This window comes from Molothrus aeneus, chromosome 8 (assembly GCF_037042795.1).
Source record: "Molothrus aeneus isolate 106 chromosome 8, BPBGC_Maene_1.0, whole genome shotgun sequence".
Lineage (NCBI taxonomy): Eukaryota > Metazoa > Chordata > Aves > Passeriformes > Icteridae > Molothrus > Molothrus aeneus.
Window position 1 is genome coordinate 4,469,265 of NC_089653.1, and position 22,915 is coordinate 4,492,179.

Sequence of the window (22,915 nt, forward strand, 5' to 3'; positions counted from 1 at the left end):
GGAAATTTAACTAGATTAGAGAAATATAGAGATATAAAATTGAATATATATATAGAGAGAGAGATATAAAAGTGAGAAATATTTTATATATAGGGATATACAGTGAATATATATAGAGAGAGATATAAAAGCGAGATATATTTTATATAGAGAGATTTTATATATAGATATATATAGAGAGAGATATATTTTATATAAAGAGATAGCAAAGAGGCTTCTTGAAAAATGGAAATTTAACTAGATTATAGAAATACAGAGATATAAAATTGAATATATATATATAGAGAGAGAGATAAAAATGAGATATATTTTATATATAGAGATATAAAAGTGAATATATATATAGAGAGAGAGATATAAAAATGAGATATATTTTATATATAGAGATATAAAAGTGAGTTTAGCACCAGGAACTTCCCAGTGTTAAAAAGTGATTTTACTGCAGAAATCAAAGTTTTAACAGCAGAATGAATTCCATGGGGAAGGAAACCACTTCCCAAGGATTCATCTAATGGCTTTATCCCCTTTTCCCTCCCTTTCTCCTTCCCACAGGGGTTCATTCGAGGATTCCACCACCAGGTTCTACACGGCGTGCGTGGTGGAAGCCTTTGCCTACTTGCATTCCAAAGGGATCATTTATAGGGACCTCAAGCCAGAGAACCTCATCCTGGATCACCGAGGTTATGCCAAGCTGGTGAGTGCCCAGAAAAATCCCCCCAGCTTTGACCAGAAAGGGTGAGGAGCAAAGTCCTCCCACAGGGTCCATGAGGGGATGCTGAGAGGAGATCAGGGCAAGGTGGTGTCATCACCACTGGGATGTTTTCCTGACTTCCAGCAGGGCTCAGGGCATGGCTGAGCTGAGAAATGCTGACTGTGAGGTCACAGTCTCAAGCTGGCCCAAGGGAAATATCGGTTGGATATCAGGAAAAAGCTTTTTACACAAAGGCTGATAAAGTTCTGGAATGCTCTGCCCAGGGAGGTGGTGGAGTCACCACCCCTGGATGTGTTTAAAACCAGCCTGGATGTGGCACTGGGTGCCAGGGTTTAGTTGAGGGGTTGGGGCTGGGCTGGACTCAATGATCTTGGAGGTCTCTTCCAACCCAGTGGTTCTGTGAATTCTCTGACTTCTGTGGTTCTGGCTTGGGATTCAGGTCCATGCTCCTGCAATGCAGAGAAAGCATCAGGAGAAAGCCACCTGGCTGTCCTGGGCAAAAAAATAACCCCAGAACTCAGGACAGGCACCCTGCTTTTTAGGGGTACACCAAATGGCCTGGTGAGGGCATGGAGAGGGGCAGGAGAGATGAAATAGTTCCCTTGGTGGGAGGTGCTGCAGGATGTGGGCCCTTGGGAAGCCACCAGTGAAGGACAGGAGCCCTAAAAGGAGCTGGTCCAGGAGGGGCTGATGGCCCCAGGGGCTCATGAGGGGCCAAGGGCTCTGTGTCTTGGTCTGGGGCTCTTTGGGGACAGTAGCTCAGGCCATCATCACAGCCTGGTGGCAGCCTCCACGTGTCACCTCCTGAATGACACTGGAATTTACCCTCTGGGGCATTTCCCTGAGCCTGGGGCTCCTCTGAGGTAGAGGAGGATGAGGTGCAGGACTGTCCTTCTCCCACCCCAGGAGCATCTGGGATGGGTCTGTGCTGGTCCCTCAGCAGCCCCCAGCTCCTCAGGTGTGTCCCTGAGTGTCCCAGAGCCCTGTGACCCTGTGGGTTCCTGACCAGCCCCAGAGGACTCCACTTCCCAGCATAATCTGATTTTCCATGCTTGACACTGCTCTAGGGCCACAGGGGGGCTGGTGAGCCCAGCACATCCCAACAGCCAAACAGGGAGGACACTTGTGCTGCTTCACTCCTGATGTTGGGAGAGGAAACCAAACTGGGCAGGAGGTGCCTAAATCACAGGATCCTGGAATGGTTTGGGTGGGAAGGGACCTTAAAACCCATCTCATTAAAAAAAAAAAAAAAAAAAAATAAAAGTCATGTCATGGACAGTTTCCACCCTGCTGCCCACTTGGAATTAATTTTGAAGGATTCATCCTTCAAAATTTAGCCTACAATGTGTCTTGTAGACTTCACTTTTACTCCATTATTTTTCTTTCCATCTTCTCCTAAAATCCCAGAATCCCAAGATGGTTTAGGTTGGAATGGACTTTAAAGCTCCAAAATTCCACCCCTGCCATGGCAGGGACACCTTCCACTGTCCCAGGCTGCTCCAGCCTGGCCTTGGGCACTGCCAGGGATCCAGGGGCAGCCCCAGCTGCTCTGGGCACCCTGTGCCAGGGCCTGCCCACCCTGCCAGGGAACAATTCCTCATTCCCAATATCCCATCCAGCCCTGCCCTCTCACAGCTTAAAACCATTCCTTGCCCATGTTAATTTAAATTTAACAGAAAAAAAAGCAAAATAAATCAATCTGCCCTGTGAGTGACATCAATCCCAACCCCCAAGAAACCCTTGGTGCTGGTGTTTGCTTCCCTCATGGGAATTTTCCCAAGGATAAATCAGCAAAAAGGTCACTGTGGTTCCCTGGTCCTGGAACGACCCTCGGTGCTTTAATTGGGAGAAAATTCCCATGAGGAATCCTCCTTTCTGCCTTGCTTCACTTCAAGAGGAGCAGAGCCCAGGGCTGACATTCCCTCTGATGCCCTGCCCTGACTCTCTCCTGCCCCTTCCCCCAGGTCGATTTTGGCTTTGCAAAGAAAATAGGATTTGGAAAGAAAACATGGACTTTTTGTGGCACCCCGGAGTACGTAGCCCCCGAGATCATCCTGAACAAAGGTCATGACATTTCAGCAGACTACTGGTCCCTGGGAATCCTGATGTATGAGCTCCTGACTGGCAGGTATGGGCATTGAAATTCATCCCAAGATTTCTGCCCTTCTCACCCTGATGAGGCCAGGGCAGGGGTAGGGCTGGGCCAGGGAACTCCACGGTGGCTTTTCCACTCAAATCGTCTTTTTTTGGCTCTAAGTGGGCTGGACATGATGGGAAAAGAGGAAGGGTTTGGCTCTGAATGGTCTGAAATGGTGGGAAAAAGAGGAAGGGTTTGGCCCGGAATGATGGGAAAAGAGGAAGGGTTTGGCCCTGAAGGATCTGGAAATGGTGGGAAAAGGGGAAGGTTTGGCCCTAAATGATGGGAAAAGGGGAAGGTTTTGGCCCTGAATGGTCTGGAAATGGTGGGAAAAGGGGAAGGGTTTGCACTCAGCTCTGGAGGTTTGATCCTGGAGGGTCTGGAAATCTGGGAAAAGGGGAAGGATTTGGCCCTGAAGGGTCTGGAAATGGTGGGAAAAGGGGAAGGGTTTGCACTGAGCTGGGGAGATTCCTCACTGCTGGAAAGGAGCAGGCAGATTGGGCACCATCCATCCCTTCCCATATTTAATTTGGGATATCACTGCTGCTCTTGGCTTCCTGGAGCTCCCTCACCTCACCCCCAGGAGATCCATCCCCTCCACCTGCCCATCCTTCACACACAGCCCCCCATCCATGGAAAGCCAATTAATCCCCACTGGGATCAGGAATCACACAAAGATAAGCCAGGGAATGCTGCTCAGAGCCTCCTGCCTTGGGCTGCTGGGATGCAGCTGCCATGGGAAGAAGAGGTTTAGCATGGAAAACTTCTTTTTGGTGCTTGCCTGAATTCCAGAGCTCCTTGAGAAATGGTTAGGATCGTGGGAAGCAAAGCATTCCTGGTTGTCATCTACCTTTTTTTATCTGGGTTTATTTTATTAGACTTCAATGCTGTTTTAAAGACAAATTTTTATGAAAGACAAGTTTTTAATCTTTTTTTTTGTTGTTGTTCCCTGTGCCCTCTGAAGTCCCCCTTTCTCAGGCCCAGACCCCATGAAGACCTATAACATCATATTAAGGGGAATAGACATGATTGAATTTCCAAAGAAGATTGCCAAAAATGCTGCTAACTTAATTAAAAAACTATGCAGGTAAGTGGATGTAAGAATAAAACAAAAAGCCTTGATGTTGTTTGCAAACAAATGAGCTGGGCAGAGGGATTTAGGATTTGTTCTTCCTTTTACAGGGACAATCCATCAGAAAGATTAGGGAACTTGAAAAATGGAGTGAAAGATATCCAAAAGCACAAGTAAGTGTCTTCTCCAGCAGCCAACTCCAGAAAGAGGCATTTCAAACACCTCGATTTTCCCCTAAAAGCCATTTCCTATCCATCATGTAAATTCATCCTCCCTTTTGGTCCCATGGTAGGGGTTACATGAAGTCTTAGGAGTTTTTTGGGATAAGAACAGGTGAGAGAACCATTCCAGGAAGAATTTCTCTCATCCATCTGTGCTGGATCATCTCTTCTCCCATCCCCAAAGCAGCAGGAATGGATTGGATGGATATTTTTGTGGGAAGGCTCAGGGTTCATCCACTCACCTTGAGCAAACCTGAGGAAAACCATGAGTGGGGCATCCTTGAGCATGAAGTTGGGAGTTTACCCAATTCCACAGGGAAAAAAGGTCTCCTGTGGGATGGATCGACACTCTGGAAGGGAAGGAGCAGCTTCCAGGACACCTGCAGCAAGGAATGGTTCCCATTTGAGCGTTGGCAATTTCCACTTGGGTGGTGTCACCACGGGGTCACTGCACATTCTTCCTTCTTGGTCCCCAAAAAAGATGACAGGAAAAATTGCAAAGGGATTTGAAAGCAAAGTCTGTGGGGCATGAAACCTGTTGTTTAATCAATTTTCTGTTCTTTTTGTGCTACACCTGTCTAACTGTTGGATTCTTCCCTTGCTTCAGATGGTTTGAAGGCTTTAACTGGGAAGGGTTACGGAAAGGGACACTGACACCTCCCATAATCCCAAGTGTAAGTTTTCCTACCATTGTTTTCTCCTCCACGGGCAATTCCTATGATGCTGTGAGCTTTGGGCAGTAGTATACTGGGTTATGTGGGAATAATGTGCTTTATCTTCTGGAGATGCTTGGAAAATAATTTTAGGCACATTCCCAGCTAAGCTTGCTCTCCAGGCAGGCTCTTCCCTGGGAAGGCAGTGTGAGGAGGGCACAGCCATGGAGAAATCCCCTTTGCAGCAGGGGGTTGAGGCAGGATCACCCACTCCAGCACATTTTCCCCTCTCTCACCTGCTCCACTTGTTTCTGCATCTCCTTTTCCCCTTTCCATGGAGAGCTGCCCCTTCCACCCCTTCTCGCAGCTGCGTCCTCTCCCCTTCTCCTTTATTCTCATTTCCTTTGCAAAGGCAAGTGGGATTTGGATGCCATCTTCCTTTTCTTTCACATTAACCTTCCCTTCTCTGCTGTCTTTTGTGCCCCTCTTTGCCCTGCATCCATGTCCTACATGAAAAGCTGTTGATGTTTAACCGGGAGTGGGCGCGGAGGGACAGCTCCGCTCGTTTTCCTTTGCAGCAAAGCCCTTCCTTTGATGTCTTTGTGAGCTCCCTGCCCTCAAAGCCCCGCTGCAAAGGGAAACCAAACAGGATTAGCTGACAGAAATTACCTCAGCCCCTTCTGTCCTGCAGCCTCCCCTCCTTGTTCCAGCTTAATCCCTCAGGATCACCGGGAGAATGCCATTAATGGGGGTTTAATTGCACCCCATTGCTCCATCCTGCAGCTCCTGCAGCAGGGGCAGGCCCAGCTCAGGGGCTGAGTCTGCCATCCCAAAGTTTGCTTAGGGAAAGAGCAGGAGGGTTTCCCATCCCCCCTTTTTGTCCTGTGGATGCAGGAACTCCTGGAGTCAATGGGGAAAGCCGGACTTGCCAAATCCCTCCAATAACAACTCAGAAATGTTTTAGAGATCAAAGCTGGGTTTGGTTGGGGTTTTTTCTCTCAAGCTCAAGCTATGAGCCTGGTTTGGGTTGGAAGGGGCCTTTGAGATCATCCAGTTCCATCACCTTCCATGGCATCTTCCACTTCCACTATCCCAGGTTGCTCCAAGCCCTGTCCAGCCTTGCCTTGCCCTATTTTTAATGACTATTCATTCATTCATCAGCAAGATCACATTTCAAGTCAGGCAATAAAGTCAAGTTTCCCTAATCTTTTCCCTTCCCCTTCTTGGTTTGCTTAGGGAAAGAGCAGGAGGGTTTCCCATCCTCCCTTTTTTGCCCTGTGGGATGCAGGAGCTGCTGGAGTCAGTGGGGAAAGCAGGACTTGGCAAATCTCTCCCGTAACAACTCAGAAATGTTTTAGAGATCAAAGCTGGGTTTGGTTGGGTTTTTTTTTTCTCTCAAGCTCAAGCTGTGGTCCTGGGATGGTTTGGGTTGGAAGGGACCTTTGTGATCATCCAGTTCCATCACCTTCCATGGCATCTTCCACTGTCTTCCACTACCCCAGGCTGCTCCAAGCCCTGTCCAGCCTGGCCTTGGCCTATTTTTAATGCCTATTCATTCATCAGCAGGATCACATTTCATGTCAGGCAATAAAGTCACGTTTGCTCCTTCACATCCAGCTGCAATTCCTGCTTTAGGAATGCAGGATGTCCATGTAGCCTGAAAAAAACCCAGGATGTCTTCCTAACTGGTTTTGGTGGGTTTTTACTTTAGTAGGAGCATTTCCAATCCTGCTCTTACCCCACACAGCAAGGCTAACTGGAATAGGGGGAGCATCCTTCCCTCTTCCAGGACAGCTCCAGGCTGGCCCTAATCCTGGTTCAACCCAGCTCATCCTTTCCCTGGGCTCTTGGGAGTAGCAGCTCCTCCAGACCTACTCCTGAGATCCTCTCCAAAGCCATGAACTGTGAATTTTGTCAACCCCAGAGCTGTCAATCCTACTCCAGCTCATTTTCCACAAGTTTTTTTGGCAAAGTCTCAGCTGCCACTCTGAAAAGTGACCCAAAATACAGCTCTGGTGGCAGACATGCACTTTTCCTTCAATCCACCTCTCCTTGTTAGCTGGGAAAGAGCCAGCAGGACCAAACATACAGATCAGTTCCTTTTTCTTTGAAAAATAAAAGGCTTTTTCCAGCTCTTTAACTCTCATTTCTTACGTGGCTCTGCCAGTGAGGCAATCAAAGCTCTTGTTCCATGGGATTTTTGGAAAGATCCCAATTTACAACCTGCTGCTAGAACACTGCTGAGCCTTGATACCACAGCTGGAATCTGTGATTTTACCTCTTCTTAAAAGCTCAGGACTCTGCCAAAGATGAGCTGAGCAAGCAAAGGGTGAAGGAGCCCCAACAGAGTCAACAGATCCAGATAACCTGAAAGAAATTAAGATTTTGTAGGGTGGGGTTTTTTTTCCAAAATGAGTCAGGTATTCCACAATCCTGATTTGCCCCAAAAAGTGTTCAGCAGCAGGAAAATGCTGATGCAGTTGGGCAGCACATTGAATGTGGAGCTGGAGTTGGAGCTCCTGTCTTTTCCCAAGGCTTGCAGCAGCATCCAACATCAAATGGGAATCTCAGGAGGGTTAACAAGGCCCAGTGGGTTGGGGCAACCCCTGAGATCAATCCAGGCTGGATACTGGGAAAAAAATATTCCTGTGGGCAAAAATATTCCTGTGAGGGTGGGCAGGCCCTGGCACAGGGTGCCCAGAGCAGCTGGGGCTGCCCCTGGATCCCTGGCAGTGCCCAAGGTTGGACTTTGGGGTTTGGAGAAACCTGGGACAGTGGAAGGTGTGGGAGGGTGGGACTGGATGGGTCTTTAAGGTCCCTTCCTACCCAAACCATTCCAGAATTCTGGGATTTAATGCTTGTCAGTTGTGCCCTGGCTCAGGCTCTTCCCAAATGAAATGACTGAAAACAGCAGCAAGTGTTTTCCTGCTCTGGGTAAAGCTTAAAGTATTAAATTTCAAGTAAGACTCTCATTGTTTTGGGCTGGAGAGTTGCTGGTTTCCTCTTAAATTGTTTTATTTTTTTTATTGTCTTGACTTTATCAAGTCCTCAGTGTAAGAAAGTTTCCCTCGCTGTCACAAAGCAGGAAAACCATAAATTCTGTAGCCAGAATAGATTTCAAATGTCATTATTTCCAAAAAAGAAATGGGCTGGGCCTTCATCCTGGGAAGATGGGTTTCTCTGGAAGGATCCTGAGGCTGAGCAATGTCAGGAAGCTTCAAGGCAGCAGGGCTCAGCATCCTGGATCCATGGATGGGAAATGGATCCATGGATGGCTCTTTCCCCGAGCTGTTGTGATAACCTTGTGGCAATGGGTAGGAAAACTCAGGAGAGCTGGGGGAAACCCCTCAGCAAAAAGCTGTGCATGCAGCACTTCCCTGCCTTGCTGGGGATTCTGTGGGATGAAGAGGGAATGCCAGCCCTGGGATGAACATCCCCTTCTCCTTGCTCTTCCCCCCGCAGGTCGCGTCTCCCACGGACACAAGCAACTTTGACAGCTTCCCAGAGGACAGTGACGAGCCACCCCCTGACGACAACTCAGGATGGGACATAGATTTTTAATGTTCTTTCTCTTACCTGCTTCTGCCTTGCTGAGGACAGCTTTTCCTGGGACGTGGCTGCCAGCGGAACGGGAAGACCGGAATCGGGGAGGATTTGTGCTCGGGGTCACCACGATGCCTTGATTGATGCTGCTCCAGTAACTCCAGTGGCATTAGGACTTCTTGCTTAGTGACAATAGTGCTCTCCATGTTTTCTGTTGGAACGTGACCTGGCTTGGGCACGGTGGTCCTGGCACAGAGCCTTGCTCTGGCACAGAACTCCTCTTCTGTGGCCCCAGAGATCCTGGCCCACTCTTGATTAGCAGAGTGACAGATCCGTAGAGTAAGAGGCACTTAAATTCCAGCTGCTTTTTCCCTAGGATCAGTAGTAACTTATGAAGTGCTGCAGCTACTCCAGTGCAGGATTTGGGCTATTCCCACCCTCTGAGCTCCACAGGGCAGCGCTGGAGCCCAGGAGGAGCACGGGCAAAGCGCTCCCGTCAAAGCAGTGGGGAATGTGTCCTTTTCCTTCCCTAGCAGTATTCCTGACGAGACTGAATGTTCCCTTCCTTCTTTGTTTTGGAAACATTTTAGCTCAGCCTGGTCAAACAAAAGCACAACTGCTGCAGATGCTGTCGAGGCAGAGGTTGGGTCGCTTCCCTCACGTGGCAGCGCCACCTTTGGGCTTCAGTTCTCCTTTCCCTTGGTACCAACACATGCATGGAAAGAGAAAATCGTGGAATGAATCCATTGCACATCCACTGATCTGTTCTACGTCCATTGATCCACTGTACATCCACTGATCCATTTCACATCCGTTGATCCATTTCACAGTGCTCCAATCACGGTCCTGAACAAAGCAACAGCAGCCCACCAGTCTGATTAGGTATAAAATTAAGGATAACTTGGATCTTTTTGGGCTCAAAGGGAAAAACATGAGACCTGTGATATCCTCTTGAGGTGCTACATCCATCCCTCACCTGGGAAGAAACCTGTCCCTGACCCATCCTGTCAGGAATATGTAGCAGAGGCTCCGTTCTCCCTTTTGGTGATTCCATGTCTCCATGTCTGCATCTCTTTCATGTTTAAAGAATCTCATTAAAATAGAAATCCTGGCTCTGATGGAACACTGCCAGTAATCCTGATGCCCCTCCAGGCTAAGGAGCTCCACAGGAAAGTCAGTGGAATTCAATGGAAGATCCCTGTGAGGTCTCCAGTGTGCCAGGTCCACGTGACTGTGTTTAACAGGGATGGCCAAATCCATATGGAAAAAAGAACTAGGGAAAACAATATTATCAGGACATGCTTTTCCCTCACTTCTACTGCTTTTCCTTTGCTGGAATTCCCTCCTCTGGTTTATAGGATGCAGCAGAGGGATCCTCCCTGGGTGCCCATTTGTTGCATACACACAGGACTGAAAGTTTTATTCCATTATCCAACAGGAAACATCAGCTTTTGGTCTCTCTGAGAGACCTGACCCAAAAAAATCACAGAATCATGGAATGATGGAATGGTTTGGGTTGGAAGGGACCTTAAAGGTCCTCTCCTTCCAGTCCCTGCCATGGGTGGGCAGGTGCTGCCTCCTTTCAATCTCAGCTGCCAAGAGCTGGCCGTGGAAAGATCAAGTCTTGCTGACAAGGACTTTTTCCACATATTACATGGAAAAGGTCTGTTTGAGCAGTAAAAAATTCCTTCCCTGATGCTGAGTCCCAACTCTTTTGCATGTTTTTCATTAAAGGATGTAATCAAAATGGTATTTTGACAGCGTGGGCCGTGTCTGCTGTTCAGCATGAGCTGGGTCGTGTGACACCTTTGAAACCAGTCTGTGGCTCTGGAATTCCCTCTGTTTCCCAAAGGGTGAGGCCACACCTCTGGTACAGTCACTTCTGCTGTTCTTTAACCATTAAAACTTTGATTGCCTTCAAAATCACAGGGAAAAGGCAGCACCTGCTGGCTTTTCCACCTTTCTCCAAGGGATGGACAGCACTGAGAGCCAAGGCTGAGCACGAGGGCTAAAACATTCACCAGGCATCTTAAACAGGCCTAACAGCCAAATGCTTCCCTCCTCACGTCCCCCTGGACTTTCACTCCATGGGGACAGCTTCCTGTAGGAGTTTGTCCCAGGATGGTGACACCTGATGAAATTGGCAGGCAAGGAGGACAAAGCACCACAAGGATTTGGGGATCAACCTGAAAACGTGACAGGAAGGAGGGTCTGAAATGGGCTGAGCAGTTGGGTTTCTTTTTCCTGTCCCTTTTTTTCCTTGTGCCGGGCATGGGAATTGACACCTGCAGCGTGCACTGTGCTGAATCTGAGTTTATTTTGATATCAAACACCTCACTCGACTTCCATGGCCTCTCCTGAGCATTAACACTTGGCATATGTATATGATAAGCCTTCAGTTATAATAATATATTTAAGTTGCTTTATATATATCTCTATATATCCACAACAAGGGATTGCCTCTGTGTTTCCACCTCCTGTCCTTATTTGTTTGTCTCCTTTCCTGATCTATGGGATGACAGCGTTTTTAGGGAAGGGGGAATCGGCTCCCATGTTTCCAGAGGGGGCTTTGAGTGGTTTTGTGGCTTCTCCTGGAGCTGCACTGCCCACAGCAAACTCTTCTTCAACAACAGGACCACGAGCAGATATTTCTGTAAATAGGTATTTTTGTGTCGATGTTTTGTGGGTCACACAGGACTTTCTGTTCTTTTCCAGTTCCATGGCATTATTCCTTCATTTTCTTATTTGTAATGTAATGTTTTTAGGTCGAGGTAGACTTGAATTAATGTCATATTTGTCAGTATGATTAAACTTTCTGTCAGCTGTCCTGTTCACCCACCCGTCCCATAGTTCTAGAACGTCACTGGCTATCTGGCATTGTTGCAAGTGCCTTAAATCCATGGCATCTTATTGAGAAAAAAAAAAAAAAGAGACAAATTTGGTGTTATGCTGCATGACAAAGACAAACACACCTCAAACTGTCGTCCTTTCTTAGCTTGCTGCGTTTTACAGTTCTTTCTGCTACCGATTTCTAAGCCTTTATTATCTGATCTCGATGAATTCCAGAAATGATGACGTCGTTCTCTGATTTCTGTTCAATGTACCAGAGCTGTGTATCTGTTAATGAGATACAGAGTCATTTCTGTGAAATGTATAAATGTGATGTGCGGGTCAAATTAATCTCTGACATCCTAGCAGTCTGTAGACAGGTATTCCTGTTTTGCTAAGCTCTGCAGATCCCACCCATCCGTGCTGTCCCACACAGCCCTCCCTGGGGAATCTCCCACATGGGAAAAATCCACCCTGGCAGCGTTTTCCTGACCTAAAACCCCGGTGCAAAGCCGAGGCTCCTTTGCACCACTCCACCAAACAGGATCTGTGCTTGGATGAGCCCTGGAAACTCTTCCTGCCTCCCCAGCCCTGACACCGAGACTTGGGCGCTTTTAGGGCTTTCTCAGAAAAAGGGGAAATTCCCATTTGGAGTTGCCTCTCCCCCTGAGTCCCGATTTACGCTTGTTTTACCCCAGCCCTTTGTTTTATACTCTGATTTTCTCTCCGTCCATGGCAGAGGTTTTGTTTGTCGGGCCGATGTCGGTCACGCCCCGGCCATCGGCCGCTTGCACTCTTTGGATGTTGACTGAGGAACTTTTGGGTTTGTTTATTTTTTTCTTTTTTTCCATAAACTTCCATGGCTTTTGTTTCGCTCTGTACTCCCCCTGCAGCTGTAATTGCCGAGTGCCTGTTGTATACTTTATAGAGTTGAAATAAAAATAATTACTTTTCAACGGCTGTCAGTGGGTTTCTTCCAGAGCAGGAGCTGAGTTTGGGAGAGATCTTCAGGAAGGTGGTGAAATATGGGGCTACAAAAGTTCTGTTCCCACAGTTCCCACACAGAGAAGTTGTGGCTGGATCCCTGGCAGTGCCCAAGGCCAGGTTGGACAGGGCTTGGAGCAGCCTGGGACAGTGGAAGGTGTCCCTGCCCATGGCAGGGGTGGCTCTGGATGGGCTTTGATGTCCTTTCCAGCTCAAAATCATTCTATGATTTGATGATGACACAGAGGTGAGCAAAAGCTGGGAGAAAGGAGCAATAAAACATCCTCTCAGGAGGGGAATAAATGTGGCAAGAGCCCAAGGAGGAGCTGGCAATCGTCACCAATCGTTTTGCTGGATGCAGCAATCGCAGGTCCAAGTTAATAATGCAATAAATACCCCAGGGTGACGTGGCCCTCACCTGAAACCGCCAGGGGAACACCGAGATTTCGGGGCGAGGCGTGGCTCTCGTTATTCCAGGCTAAAAATAGGGAGGGCAGGAGGGGTGGCCGGGCTGTGCCGGGGATGTCGCCCGGCCGTGACTCAGCCGCTGCTGACGGCACCTGCCCGCCGTGCTCCCGAAACCTTCCCAGGCAATTATTAGCCCGGCTTGAGCCATTCGGGGCTGGAACGGCTGATAAGGGATACCGGGACAGCGATACCGAGAGAGCGTTCATTGCAGGAATTGCCGCCTCCGGGATACCCCACCGCGGGGATTTCGGGGGCGCTGCTCCGGCTCTTCGTATTCTCATTTAAACCAAGCAGAGAAAATAAATTACCGGGAGCGCGGGCCCGCCGCCGGGAAAAGCCGGGTTCATTAAGGGGGGTTAATTAACGAGAGTTAATTAGCGGAGCGGGGAGGGGGGAGTGGGGGCGCGATGGCGCGGCGGGGCCGCCAGGGGGCGCCCTGGGGCCGCTCTGCCCCGGTGGGGGGGAATGGGGAGGGAAAAATGGGAATGGAGGGGGGAAAATTGGGAGAGGGGGGGCGACGCCTTTGATCTCCCCGCATCAAAGGGCCCCGAGCTCCCCCCCCACCGACGCTGCCTCCTGCCCCGGCTGGGGTCAGGGGAGTAGGGGGAGGACAGCGAGAGTCCCACCGTGTGTCCCCGTCCCCCGCCGCCACCTCCGTGTCCCCGCACAGCGCCCGGCGCGGGGGGATGCGGAGCAGCCCCTCTCGTCTCCTTTCCAGCCCCTCTCCTTTCCTGCCCCTCTCCTTTCCTGCAAGGCTGCGCTGGCGCCAGGAAGGACGCGGGGGAGGCGGCGGGGGGTTGTGGGGGGAGACTTAGAGGAGACCAAAGGACCGACTCTGCCATCGGGGGAGGGCGGGGGGCTCTGCGCACCCACAGCGGCTCCCACCCACCATGGATGGGGGCTTGCACAAGGGGGAGTGTCCCCCCCGTCCCTCTCGCCGGTCCCCTCCGTCGGGCGCGCCCGGCCGGAGACAGCGGCGGCGTCGTGGAGTGCGGAGCATCTGGCCGGGACCCGGGGGAGGAGGGATGCTGGATGGGGGGGTCTGCCCTCGCCCTTGCGAAACCCCCTCCCGACCAATGTGGGAGCCCTCGGGGCGGGGTGGGGGCGGCTTTGGGGGCTCACGGGCACAGCCCCCACCCGGGAAGGCTTTGAAATCGCAGCCGGCGGGCCCCCCGCCCCGAGGGGGCGGGCAGGAGGCAGCCTCGGGGGTATAAAGGCGGCGGAGGAGCGCAGGAGCCGCTGCTGGCGGCTCGCTGCTGCTGCTCGGGGACTGCGCGGGCACGGAGGGCACGGCAGTGGGCACCAGGATGCGGGGGCTGGTGGCGCTGCTGGCGGCGCTGAGCTGCGCGGCCCCGGCGGGGCGGGCGGCGGCTCCCGGGGGTGCCCTGAGCTCCAACGCCATCAAGGGACCCCCCCCGGGAGGGGCGGCCGAGACCAGCGCCGCCCCCGCACCCCCGTTCGACGGCAGCAATAAGGCCCCGCCGGCCGCCACCCGACAGGTAGGAGAGAGCATGGATGGAGCGGCGGGACAGCGGAGATGGAGGGGGACAGACACCGGGAGTAGAGGGGGTCACACTCCGGGGATGGAGATGGGGACACACAGCGGGAATAGAGGGATACACACCAAGGGATGGATGGGAACACACACCGGGATGGAGCGGCGGGACAGCAGGAGTGGAGGGGGACACACACCGGGAAGAGGGGGATACACACCGGGAGTGGAGATGAGGACACACAGCGGGAATAGAGACACACACACCGGGAGGGGAGATGGGGACACGCACCGGGGGATGGAAGGGGACACACAGCAGGGATGGATGGGACCCGTCGGGGATGGAGTTGAGGGACACATTTGGGATGAAGAGTGGGACGTCGGGGATGAGTTCACCCACACTGGGAGATGGAGCTGGGGACACAAGCAATGGAGGGGACACCGGGAGTGGAAGGGATAGAAGAGGGCGGGGACACAGCAAGGATGGATGGATGGATGGATGGATGGATGGATGGATGGATGGATGGATGGATGGATGGATGGATGGATGGATGGATGGAGGGGCTGCCCAGGGCATGGGGGGACACTCCAGGGATGGAGAGGGGGACACCGGGGATGGAGGAGAGGCACGCATCGGCTGATGGGGACACAGACACACTGGAGGGAGTGGGGACATCTCGGGGATGGAGGGGACACCGAGGACGGGGTTGGAGGCGGTGAGCGACACACGGGGGATGGATGGAGCGGGAACACCCCGGGGATGGAGAGGGGGGACGCTCGGCGATGGCAGCACCGGCCCCGCTGATCCCCCCTCCTTCTCTGTGTCCCCCCAGCCTTTCCCGTGCGCCGAGGACGAGGAGTGCGGCCCCGAGGAGTTCTGCGGGAGCGCGGCCCGGGGCGGGGGGGCCCCGCTGTGCCTGGGCTGCCGGCGGCGCCGCAAGCGCTGCCTGCGCGATGCCATGTGCTGCCCGGGCATGAGCTGCAGCAACGGTGAGGGCTCTGCACACCTGGGGAGGCGCTGGGGCTGGGGAGGGTGTCCCGGCCGTGGCTGACAGCCCCATGTCCCCGCAGGGCTCTGCACGCCCCTGGAGCCGCCGCACGGAGCGGCCGAGATGGACGAGACGGGCACCGAGGCGCTGCCCCGGCGGACGCCCGCTCCCGCCTGGCTCCCCACGGCCAAAGGTGAGGCGGCCCCGCTGCTGGCACCCCGCCTGAGGCTGCCATCCTTCCCTGCTGTCCCCTGGGCACCGCTCCGGACTGGCCAAGACCTGTCCGGGATGCCCATCCTGCACCTTCATCCCCCGTGGGATCGCTCCGGGATTTCTCCCTTTCCCTCCCGTCCCCTGTGGGATCGCTCCGGGATGCCCCCATCCCCTCTAACTCCAGAAGCCAAACCCGGGATCCCCATCCTTCCCTCCTGCCCCCTTTGGGATCACTCCTGGATGCCTCCCTTCCCTCCTTTCCCCTTTGGGATTGCTCTGGGATTTCTCCCTTCCCTTCTATCCCCTTTGGGATCACTCTGGGATGCCCCCATCCCCACTAACTCCAGGAGCCAAACCCGGGATGCCCATCCTTTCCCTCTTGTCCCCTTTGGGATCACTCCGAGATTTCTTCTTTTCCCTCCCGTCCACTTTGGGATCGCTCTGGGATGCACCCAGCCCCACTAACTCCAAAAGCCAAACCCGGGATGCCCATCCATCCCGTTGGGATCACTCCAGGATTTCTCCTTTCCCTCCTGTCCACTTTGGGATCGCTCTGGGATGCCTCTCTTCCCTCTTGTCCCCTTTGGGATCACTCCGAGATTTCTTCTTTTCCCTCCCGTCCACTTTGTGATCGCTCTGGGATGCTCATCCTTCTCTCCTGCCCCCTTTGGGATCGCTCTGGGATGCCCCCATCCCCACTAACTCCAGAAGCCCAGCCCGGGATGCCCACCCTGCCCTTTGGGGGGCTCGGGATGCCCCCCCTGCCCCACGAGCGATGCCCCCCCCCCGCCCCGGTGTCCCCCCTCGGCCCGGCTGAGCGTCCCCTCTGTGTCCCCCCGCAGGAGAGGAGGGCGACTTCTGCCTGCGCTCGTCGGACTGCGCGGCCGGGCTCTGCTGCGCCCGCCACTTCTGGTCCAAGATCTGCAAGCCGGTGCTCCGGGAGGGCCAGGTGTGCACCCGGCACCGGCGGAAAGGCTCGCACGGCCTCGAGATCTTCCAGCGCTGCCAGTGCGCCGAGGGGCTGGCGTGCCGCCTGCAGCGGGAGCACGGGCCCGCCGACGCCTCCCGCCTGCACACCTGCCAGCGCCACTGACCGACACGCGGACAGACAGACGGACGGACGGACACCTGCCGGCGCCACTGACCGACACGCGGACAGACGGACGGACGGACGGACACCTGCCGGCGCCACTGACCGGCACGCGGACAGACAGATGGACACGCGCCGGCGGCGCTGAGCGACAACACACGGACAGACAGACGGACAGGTGCCGGCGGCGCTGAGCGACACACGGACACACGGACGGGACAGACGGACTCGTCCCCGCCCCGCCTGCACACCTGCCAGCGCCACTGACCGACACACGGACAGACAGACGGACACGTGCCGGCGGCACTGAGCGACACCACACGGACAGACGGACACACGGACAGACGGACAGGTGCCGGCGGCACTGAGCGACACCACACGGACAGACAGACGGACGGACGGGTGCCGGCGGCACTGAGCGACACACGGACCACAAGGACAGGACAGACGGCCGCATCCCCGTCCCGCCCGCGCGCGTGCCGCTCAGGCGGCCCTGAGCAACACACGGACATGCGGACAGACAGACGGACGCGACAGGCTCCGGCCCCGCCGGAGCGAAGGTTGTTTCTCAAGGGAACTTCTCCTCAGCGACTCCTTGCAGTACGTTACTGTGTTGTGAATACTCGAGCTGGCACTTAGCTGTACATAGCGCCGGGGCTTCTGGTGACTGACCGGCTTCTGATGGCTTCTGACCGAGTGGTTATTTTGTGTTTTCTTTCTCCGCGCTCCGGCCGCGGCTGTGGCTTTGTACACACTGGGTTTTTCTGTCAATTCGCCCTGAGCTGCCTCCAGGTCCTGCCCGGGGAGGAGAGATGGGCCCCAGCATCCCACGGGAATGGGATGGGTTGGCACCGTTCATCCTGGGGCTTTTTGGGAATTCCCTGGTCGCCACTGATGCCCTCTGGAGGAGAGGGAGCGCGGTCGGGGCTCTGGGAAGGGCTCCTGGCAGCAGAATCCCTGTCCCTGGTTTTGGGAGGGAGGAGGGAGCGAGGGATTACTCCTGGACCAAGCACGGGTGCTGCCGATCTCGACCTTGCTCCATGCACAATAAAGATTTATTTTTCCCTTCATTTTGTGGTTGTTTCTGTGGCTCTTCAGCCTTTTGGGATGGCCTGGGGGGAGGGAAAGCTGCGAGCACACGTTTTTCACCTCTTTAGCTGGCCCCTTGTTTCAGGTGGGGAGCCTGGGGCTGCAGCTGCATCCCTGCAACCTGGGGAAGGGGTTTGGGGTGCAAAACCTTCCCTGTACACCCCAAAAGCGCTTTGCACCCAATCCCAAACCCAGCACAGCCCTGGGGGGCTCCAAGGGTAAGGTATACGGGAGCATCCCTCAAATGCTGCCCGCTCGTGGGTGTTTGGTGCCTTTGGGGTTGGTGCTGCCTCTTTAGGGCATTAAATTCCCTGGAGAACGTGGGGTTGTGGAATACCAGCCCCACTGGCAGCTCTGGAAGTGCTGGGTGGTGCTGAGGCACGGGAAATGTAAAGGAGGGAGAAGAGCCCCAGGGAAAGATCATTCCCAGCTCTGGAACTGGCTGAGAACAGCCCAGACTGCCCCAGACTGGAGGGTAAAACACTGATGGTCCTTAAACCACCCAAACCCACCCTTGAAGTCCCTTCGGAGCAGCTTTTAATGGAGTCACAGCATGAGCAGCCCCTGAAAGAGTTCCTGACTCACAGGCTGGAGTTTAGTGCCTGAATCATCATTCCAGGTGGTGAAAATTAAAAAATAAAAAAGAAAATAAATAAATAAATAAATAAAAGTGGCTTAAAGCACTTTTGAAAATCACGCTTAAACAAGATTGCACAAAATACATAATAATATGATTATTTTATTATCATAATAATGTTGTGCCCTCAAAGAGTCAGTGACACTGGGACCTGGCTAAGAAAAGCACCAAGAACTGTTCAGATGGGTTCAAATCTGCCATGAACAGTGGCACTTTTTATCCCTAGCACATTTAGACCACTGTCATTAGGGTCAGGGCTTTTTCTCCAGAGAGTGAGAGGGACCAGCACAGCTTTGACACCTCTGCAGGCAGGGAAAAATGCCCTTGTGGGGCATTAAACACAATTTCTTGTCCTCTTGGGTACCTCTTTGTGCACCACCCTCTTTTGTTTTGTTCAGGTTGGTCACCTCCACACCTGTCCTTGCTTCTTGTGCCTTGACATTCTTCACTTTCCCAGCGTGGTGAAGATAAAAAGAGCATTTTTAGCAGCCATTCTGAGGCAAGAGGAGCTCGGGTCAGCCCTGGTTGCATCTGTGCCCTGTAGTCTGTGCCCAGCAGGATAGATGCTACCACAGACATCTCCAGAATCATTAATTTCATGGAGAGATTCCACAAAAACAATGGTTTTGCTAGGTTTTATTCCATCCTCTCCCCCCTCACCATGTGTGCAGTCAGGATCTCTTCCCATTCCTGCCCCTTTTGGACTTTCTTTAGGGAAATCCAAGAAATTTGATTTAGTAACATCCCTTAGGAAAAAAAATCACGAGAATATGACCCTGTGCCTGTTGAGATTAAACAAAAGCTGTTCTTGAAGGGAGGGATTTCAGCCTTCCCTTAGCCCTGACTACGCTTCTGTCCCCAAAACCTGAGCCCACTCAAGGTCTGCATCATCCTGGGAAGCCAAAACACTCAGAGGAATGGGGATAAACAGCCCCTGAGCCCTGGAAATGCGGTCACAGGGAGGCAGAAGCAAAGGCAGAAGTGTCCCCCTTGCCCAGGGGAAAGGTGGGTGGCTGGCAGTGGCATTCCCTGGGGAATGGGCAGGTGACATCACCAGGGTCCCCCCTGCATCCTTCCCCACTGTGACAGATTCTCCTTATCAGAAACGCCTCAGCGAATTCCTGGCCAGCCCCAAACCAACCCAACAACAACAACAACAACAATAATTAAAAAAAAAAAAAAAAGGCCTGTGGGAAGTAGAAAATATAAAACTTGGGAAAAAATGGAATGTGTGGAGCCTCTGAGTCTGGCCTGGCTGGTGTGTCCTGTCTGGGTCTCCTGCTCTGATCCAGAGGGAAGGCAGGGAGAAACCCCAGCCTTCAGCTGCTGACACACAAAGCAGTGACCCCAGCTGGGAAAGGCATCTCAGGATGCACTTCCCCACCAGTCCAATTGAATTTTTCCCCACCAAAAAGATGGGACACCCCCCTTTTTTCCTAAGCAAGAGGAGAGTCAATAAAAGCAGCAGGTTTTGGTGGATGGAGAGCTTTGGCACCTCTGGTGTACTCCCTGCTCCTGCTTTGAGGGCTGGAAGAGCTTCAACAAAGCTCTGTGAGGTTCAATATTAATATTTATAATCATAGAAATCTGTAAAGCAGCTTAATGATGCTGGCTGAGCCCAACCTCTCTGCCCCCAGGCTTGGTGGGACCAACACTTTCATTCCCCCAGTTCTCCTGCTCAACCCCAGCATTGTCCCAGAGCATTTGTGGGGTTTTTAGAGGAGGTTTATTCGGGAAAGATGATTTTCCTCAGTCAAGGCAAGACACTATTACGATGGCTTCTGCTGGACAGGGACACCTTCCACTGTCCCAGGCTGCTCCAGCCTGGCCTTGGGCACTGCCAGGGATCCAGGGGCAGCCCCAGCTGCTCTGGGCACCCTGTGCAGGGAACAATTCCTAATTCCCAGCATCCCATCCAGCCCTGCCTGCTGTCAGTTTTAAGCCATTCCCACTCGTGCTCTCACTCCAAAATCCCTCTCCAGCTTTCCTGGAGCCCATTTAGGTGCTGGAATCATCTCTGGGGTCTTTCAGCCCTTTCTGGACTCTTCCTCTGCACCTCTCAGCTAAAAATCCCAAAGCATCCCAGGATTCCAGTGGCTGCATAAACATGGATGGTTTGGAGGGGAAACTGGATCCTTCCATGGTTTTCCTGAACTGATTTTCCTGAACCTGAGGGGTTCAGGAATCCCTCCAAGGTTTTCCTGAACTGATTTTCCTGCACTGTGGGTCATCAGAAGTCCCCCCTCTGCTGCACTCGGGGACAGTCTGGCACAAAGGAATTAAACTTCCAAGGAGGGAGGCTGGGACAATGATTGCTGTCATTTGGGGAGATTTCAGGGAAGCAAATCCCATTTTCTTCTCGTTTTCTTCCTAAGCTCTTTCAGGAACCACTTCCATCCCAAGCTGTTGCACAGAAACTCCCTTTTTATGTCTTAATAATTGTTTAGAGCTGATGCTCACACCCTCCTCTCTTCCACTGATCTTCCCGTGGCATTTAAAACTAAACGCCCCTAAAAACGCTCGGGTGAGGAACAAAACCTCACACGGAGCAAGAAAGGGTTACAAAACCCCTTAAATCTCCCCGCAGGCATTAAAAGGGAAAAATCCCTTTTGTTTTATCCCCACCTCTCCTGACAGAAAGCAGAATCCTGCCCCTCTCGGCTCGGGAAGATGAAACACAGGCAGCAGGTGGAAACCTTTGTGGCTGTAAGGCAACACGCAAAGCTTTGGGGTGGCTTTGGGGTTTGTTTTCCCCTTTATTTTGGGGCCGCCTTTTTTTGGGAGGGGGAAGCTCCCCCACCTGCTGGAGCTGCTCTTTGTCCCGAGCCTTTCAACTGCGGGCAAACCTTGATCTCCCTCGGGAGGGGAAGCAGAGCATCCAGGTGGTCCAGGTGTGGGATCCCCATGCCCTGCGCTCCTTCAAACGCATCCCCGCTAATCCAAAGGGATGTTTATTCCTTTTTTTTTTTTTCCTTCTTTTTTCCCCCCCCTCTCTCAAGCGGCTTTGTTTCCCCTCCCTCAGTGCCGGACTTGTGTCCCTAATTAACACCTTAAGAGGGGGTGAGGATAACCGGGATATTTAGGAGGGCACTTGTGGGCAGAGCTCCTAATCCAGCCCGGCGGAGGGAGGGGACCCATTAGCAGGTGATTTTTGGGAGAATTGGGATCATCAGCATTTAAATGGGCACGGCCTGTTGAAAGGCTTGGCTTGGCTGCCAGGGAGCTGTGAGCTCCGGGAGGGATTTCCCCAAAATCCCAGGTGTAGGGTGAGGAAAGGGAGGTGGCTGAGGGGGAATGGAGGAATGGAATCATGGATGGATGGATGGATGGATGGATGGAAGCATGGATGGAAGCATGGATGGAAGGATGGATGGATGGATGGATGGATGGATGGAAGGATGGATGGAAGGATGGATGGATGGAAGGATGGATGGATGGATGGATGGATGGATGGATGGATGGATGGATGGATGGATGGATGGATGGATGGATGGATGGATGGAGGATGGATGATGGATGGATGGATGATGGATGGATGTTGTGAAGTGGGCAAGGAACCCATGTGGGTTTTCCATGAGGAAGTGGCGCTGTGCCAGTCCAGGAGGGGTTTGAGGATGGCACAAGGAAAGAGGTGAAGCTGCTGCAAAACCCCAAAAGTATTCTCCTTTTTTTTCTTTTTTCTTTTTTTTTCTTTTTTTTGGCATAATTGGGAGCAAGCCATAACATTTTTTCCATTATTGGGAACAAAGGGTTGTTGCTGTGGTGGAAGGAGGGAATGATCCATCCTACAAGGGTGGCATTTGGGCTTTGCAGCTTCAATCACCTTCTCTTTTCCTTTTTAATATTAAATCCATAGGTGACACAGAGTCAGGATAGATAAATCTGGGGGGAAAGAAATAACCACGGAGTCGTTAAGGCTGCAAAAACCTCTAAGAGCATCCAATCCAATCAAAATCCAATCCAATCAAAATCCAGGCAGGCAACTCAGAAAATACTGCAACTCCAGCAGCACAGAACTGTGGAAAACACGGGATGAGGAGGTGGGAGCGTGTTCCCAGGAAAATGTGGCAGCTCCCAGGTGCCAAAGGGAGGGCAGGAGAGGTCTGGGAGGCTGTAAACAATGCTCAGGACATGGCTGAGGGTTATTTCTGTCCTTCCCAATGCAAGGAGGAGCTGGAGTGCCCAGCTCAGAACAAACCCAGATTGGGCAGCTGGGGGCCACAAATAAATCTCCTGGCTGGAGTCACTTGGGGACAAGGGGAATTCATGGAAGGCAGAAATTTGGGGGGGATTACTGGCTAGGAAATCTCTAAATGCTGGTTATGGGCACTGGGAAGGATCATTCTGGAAGTGTCTGGAGCTGGAGGAGGGTTTATTTAATTATTAATTTAGTTTTTCTTGGATGCTGGCTCCTTAAGGCCTCGTTGCAGGGCTGCTGTCAGATCCACAGGGAAGTGTTGGTCCTTATTTATTTATCTATAATTTTATTATTTTATCTATATTTTAAATACTATTTCTATATATTTTATTTATTTATATATAATTTCAAACTAAACACTCCTCTGAAACACATCATTGGTCAAAGATGCTGATTTTGAGAGGAAAAAGAGATTTTTCTGGTGGGAAGTGTCCCTGCCCATAGCAGGGGTTGAGATGAGGTGATCTCTCAGGTCCATCTTCCTGTGGCACGACAAGTTCTTGTCTTTCATATTTGATATCAATAATTGATACCAAATATTTTGATTAAAAATATTTTAATCAAAATATTTGATTAAAAATTTCAAAA

At 52.2% G+C, this 22,915-nt stretch overlaps 2 protein-coding genes across 3 annotated transcripts in view; both read left to right on the forward strand.

Annotated features, from left to right (window-relative positions):
* PRKG1 (protein kinase cGMP-dependent 1) overlaps positions 1–12,123 on the forward strand; it is a 381,904-nt gene extending 369,781 nt beyond the window's left edge. For both annotated transcript variants that reach the window (XM_066554198.1, XM_066554197.1), the window contains exons 13-18: positions 553–694; positions 2,677–2,840; positions 3,814–3,936; positions 4,032–4,094; positions 4,750–4,816; positions 8,258–12,123. In XM_066554198.1, coding sequence (XP_066410295.1) covers positions 553–694; positions 2,677–2,840; positions 3,814–3,936; positions 4,032–4,094; positions 4,750–4,816; positions 8,258–8,356 — 658 coding nt within the window. In that variant the 3' untranslated portion in view covers positions 8,357–12,123. The remainder of the gene's footprint in view (positions 1–552; positions 695–2,676; positions 2,841–3,813; positions 3,937–4,031; positions 4,095–4,749; positions 4,817–8,257) is intronic.
* A 1,800-nt stretch (positions 12,124–13,923) lies between these two features.
* On the forward strand, positions 13,924–16,406 carry DKK1 (dickkopf WNT signaling pathway inhibitor 1). Its single transcript, XM_066555102.1, has 4 exons — positions 13,924–14,118; positions 14,945–15,101; positions 15,183–15,293; positions 16,156–16,406. Exons 1-4 carry the CDS (start codon positions 13,927–13,929, stop codon positions 16,404–16,406), a joined length of 711 nt encoding a protein of 236 aa, XP_066411199.1. The 5' UTR covers positions 13,924–13,926.
* The last annotated feature ends 6,509 nt before the right edge of the window (positions 16,407–22,915 follow it).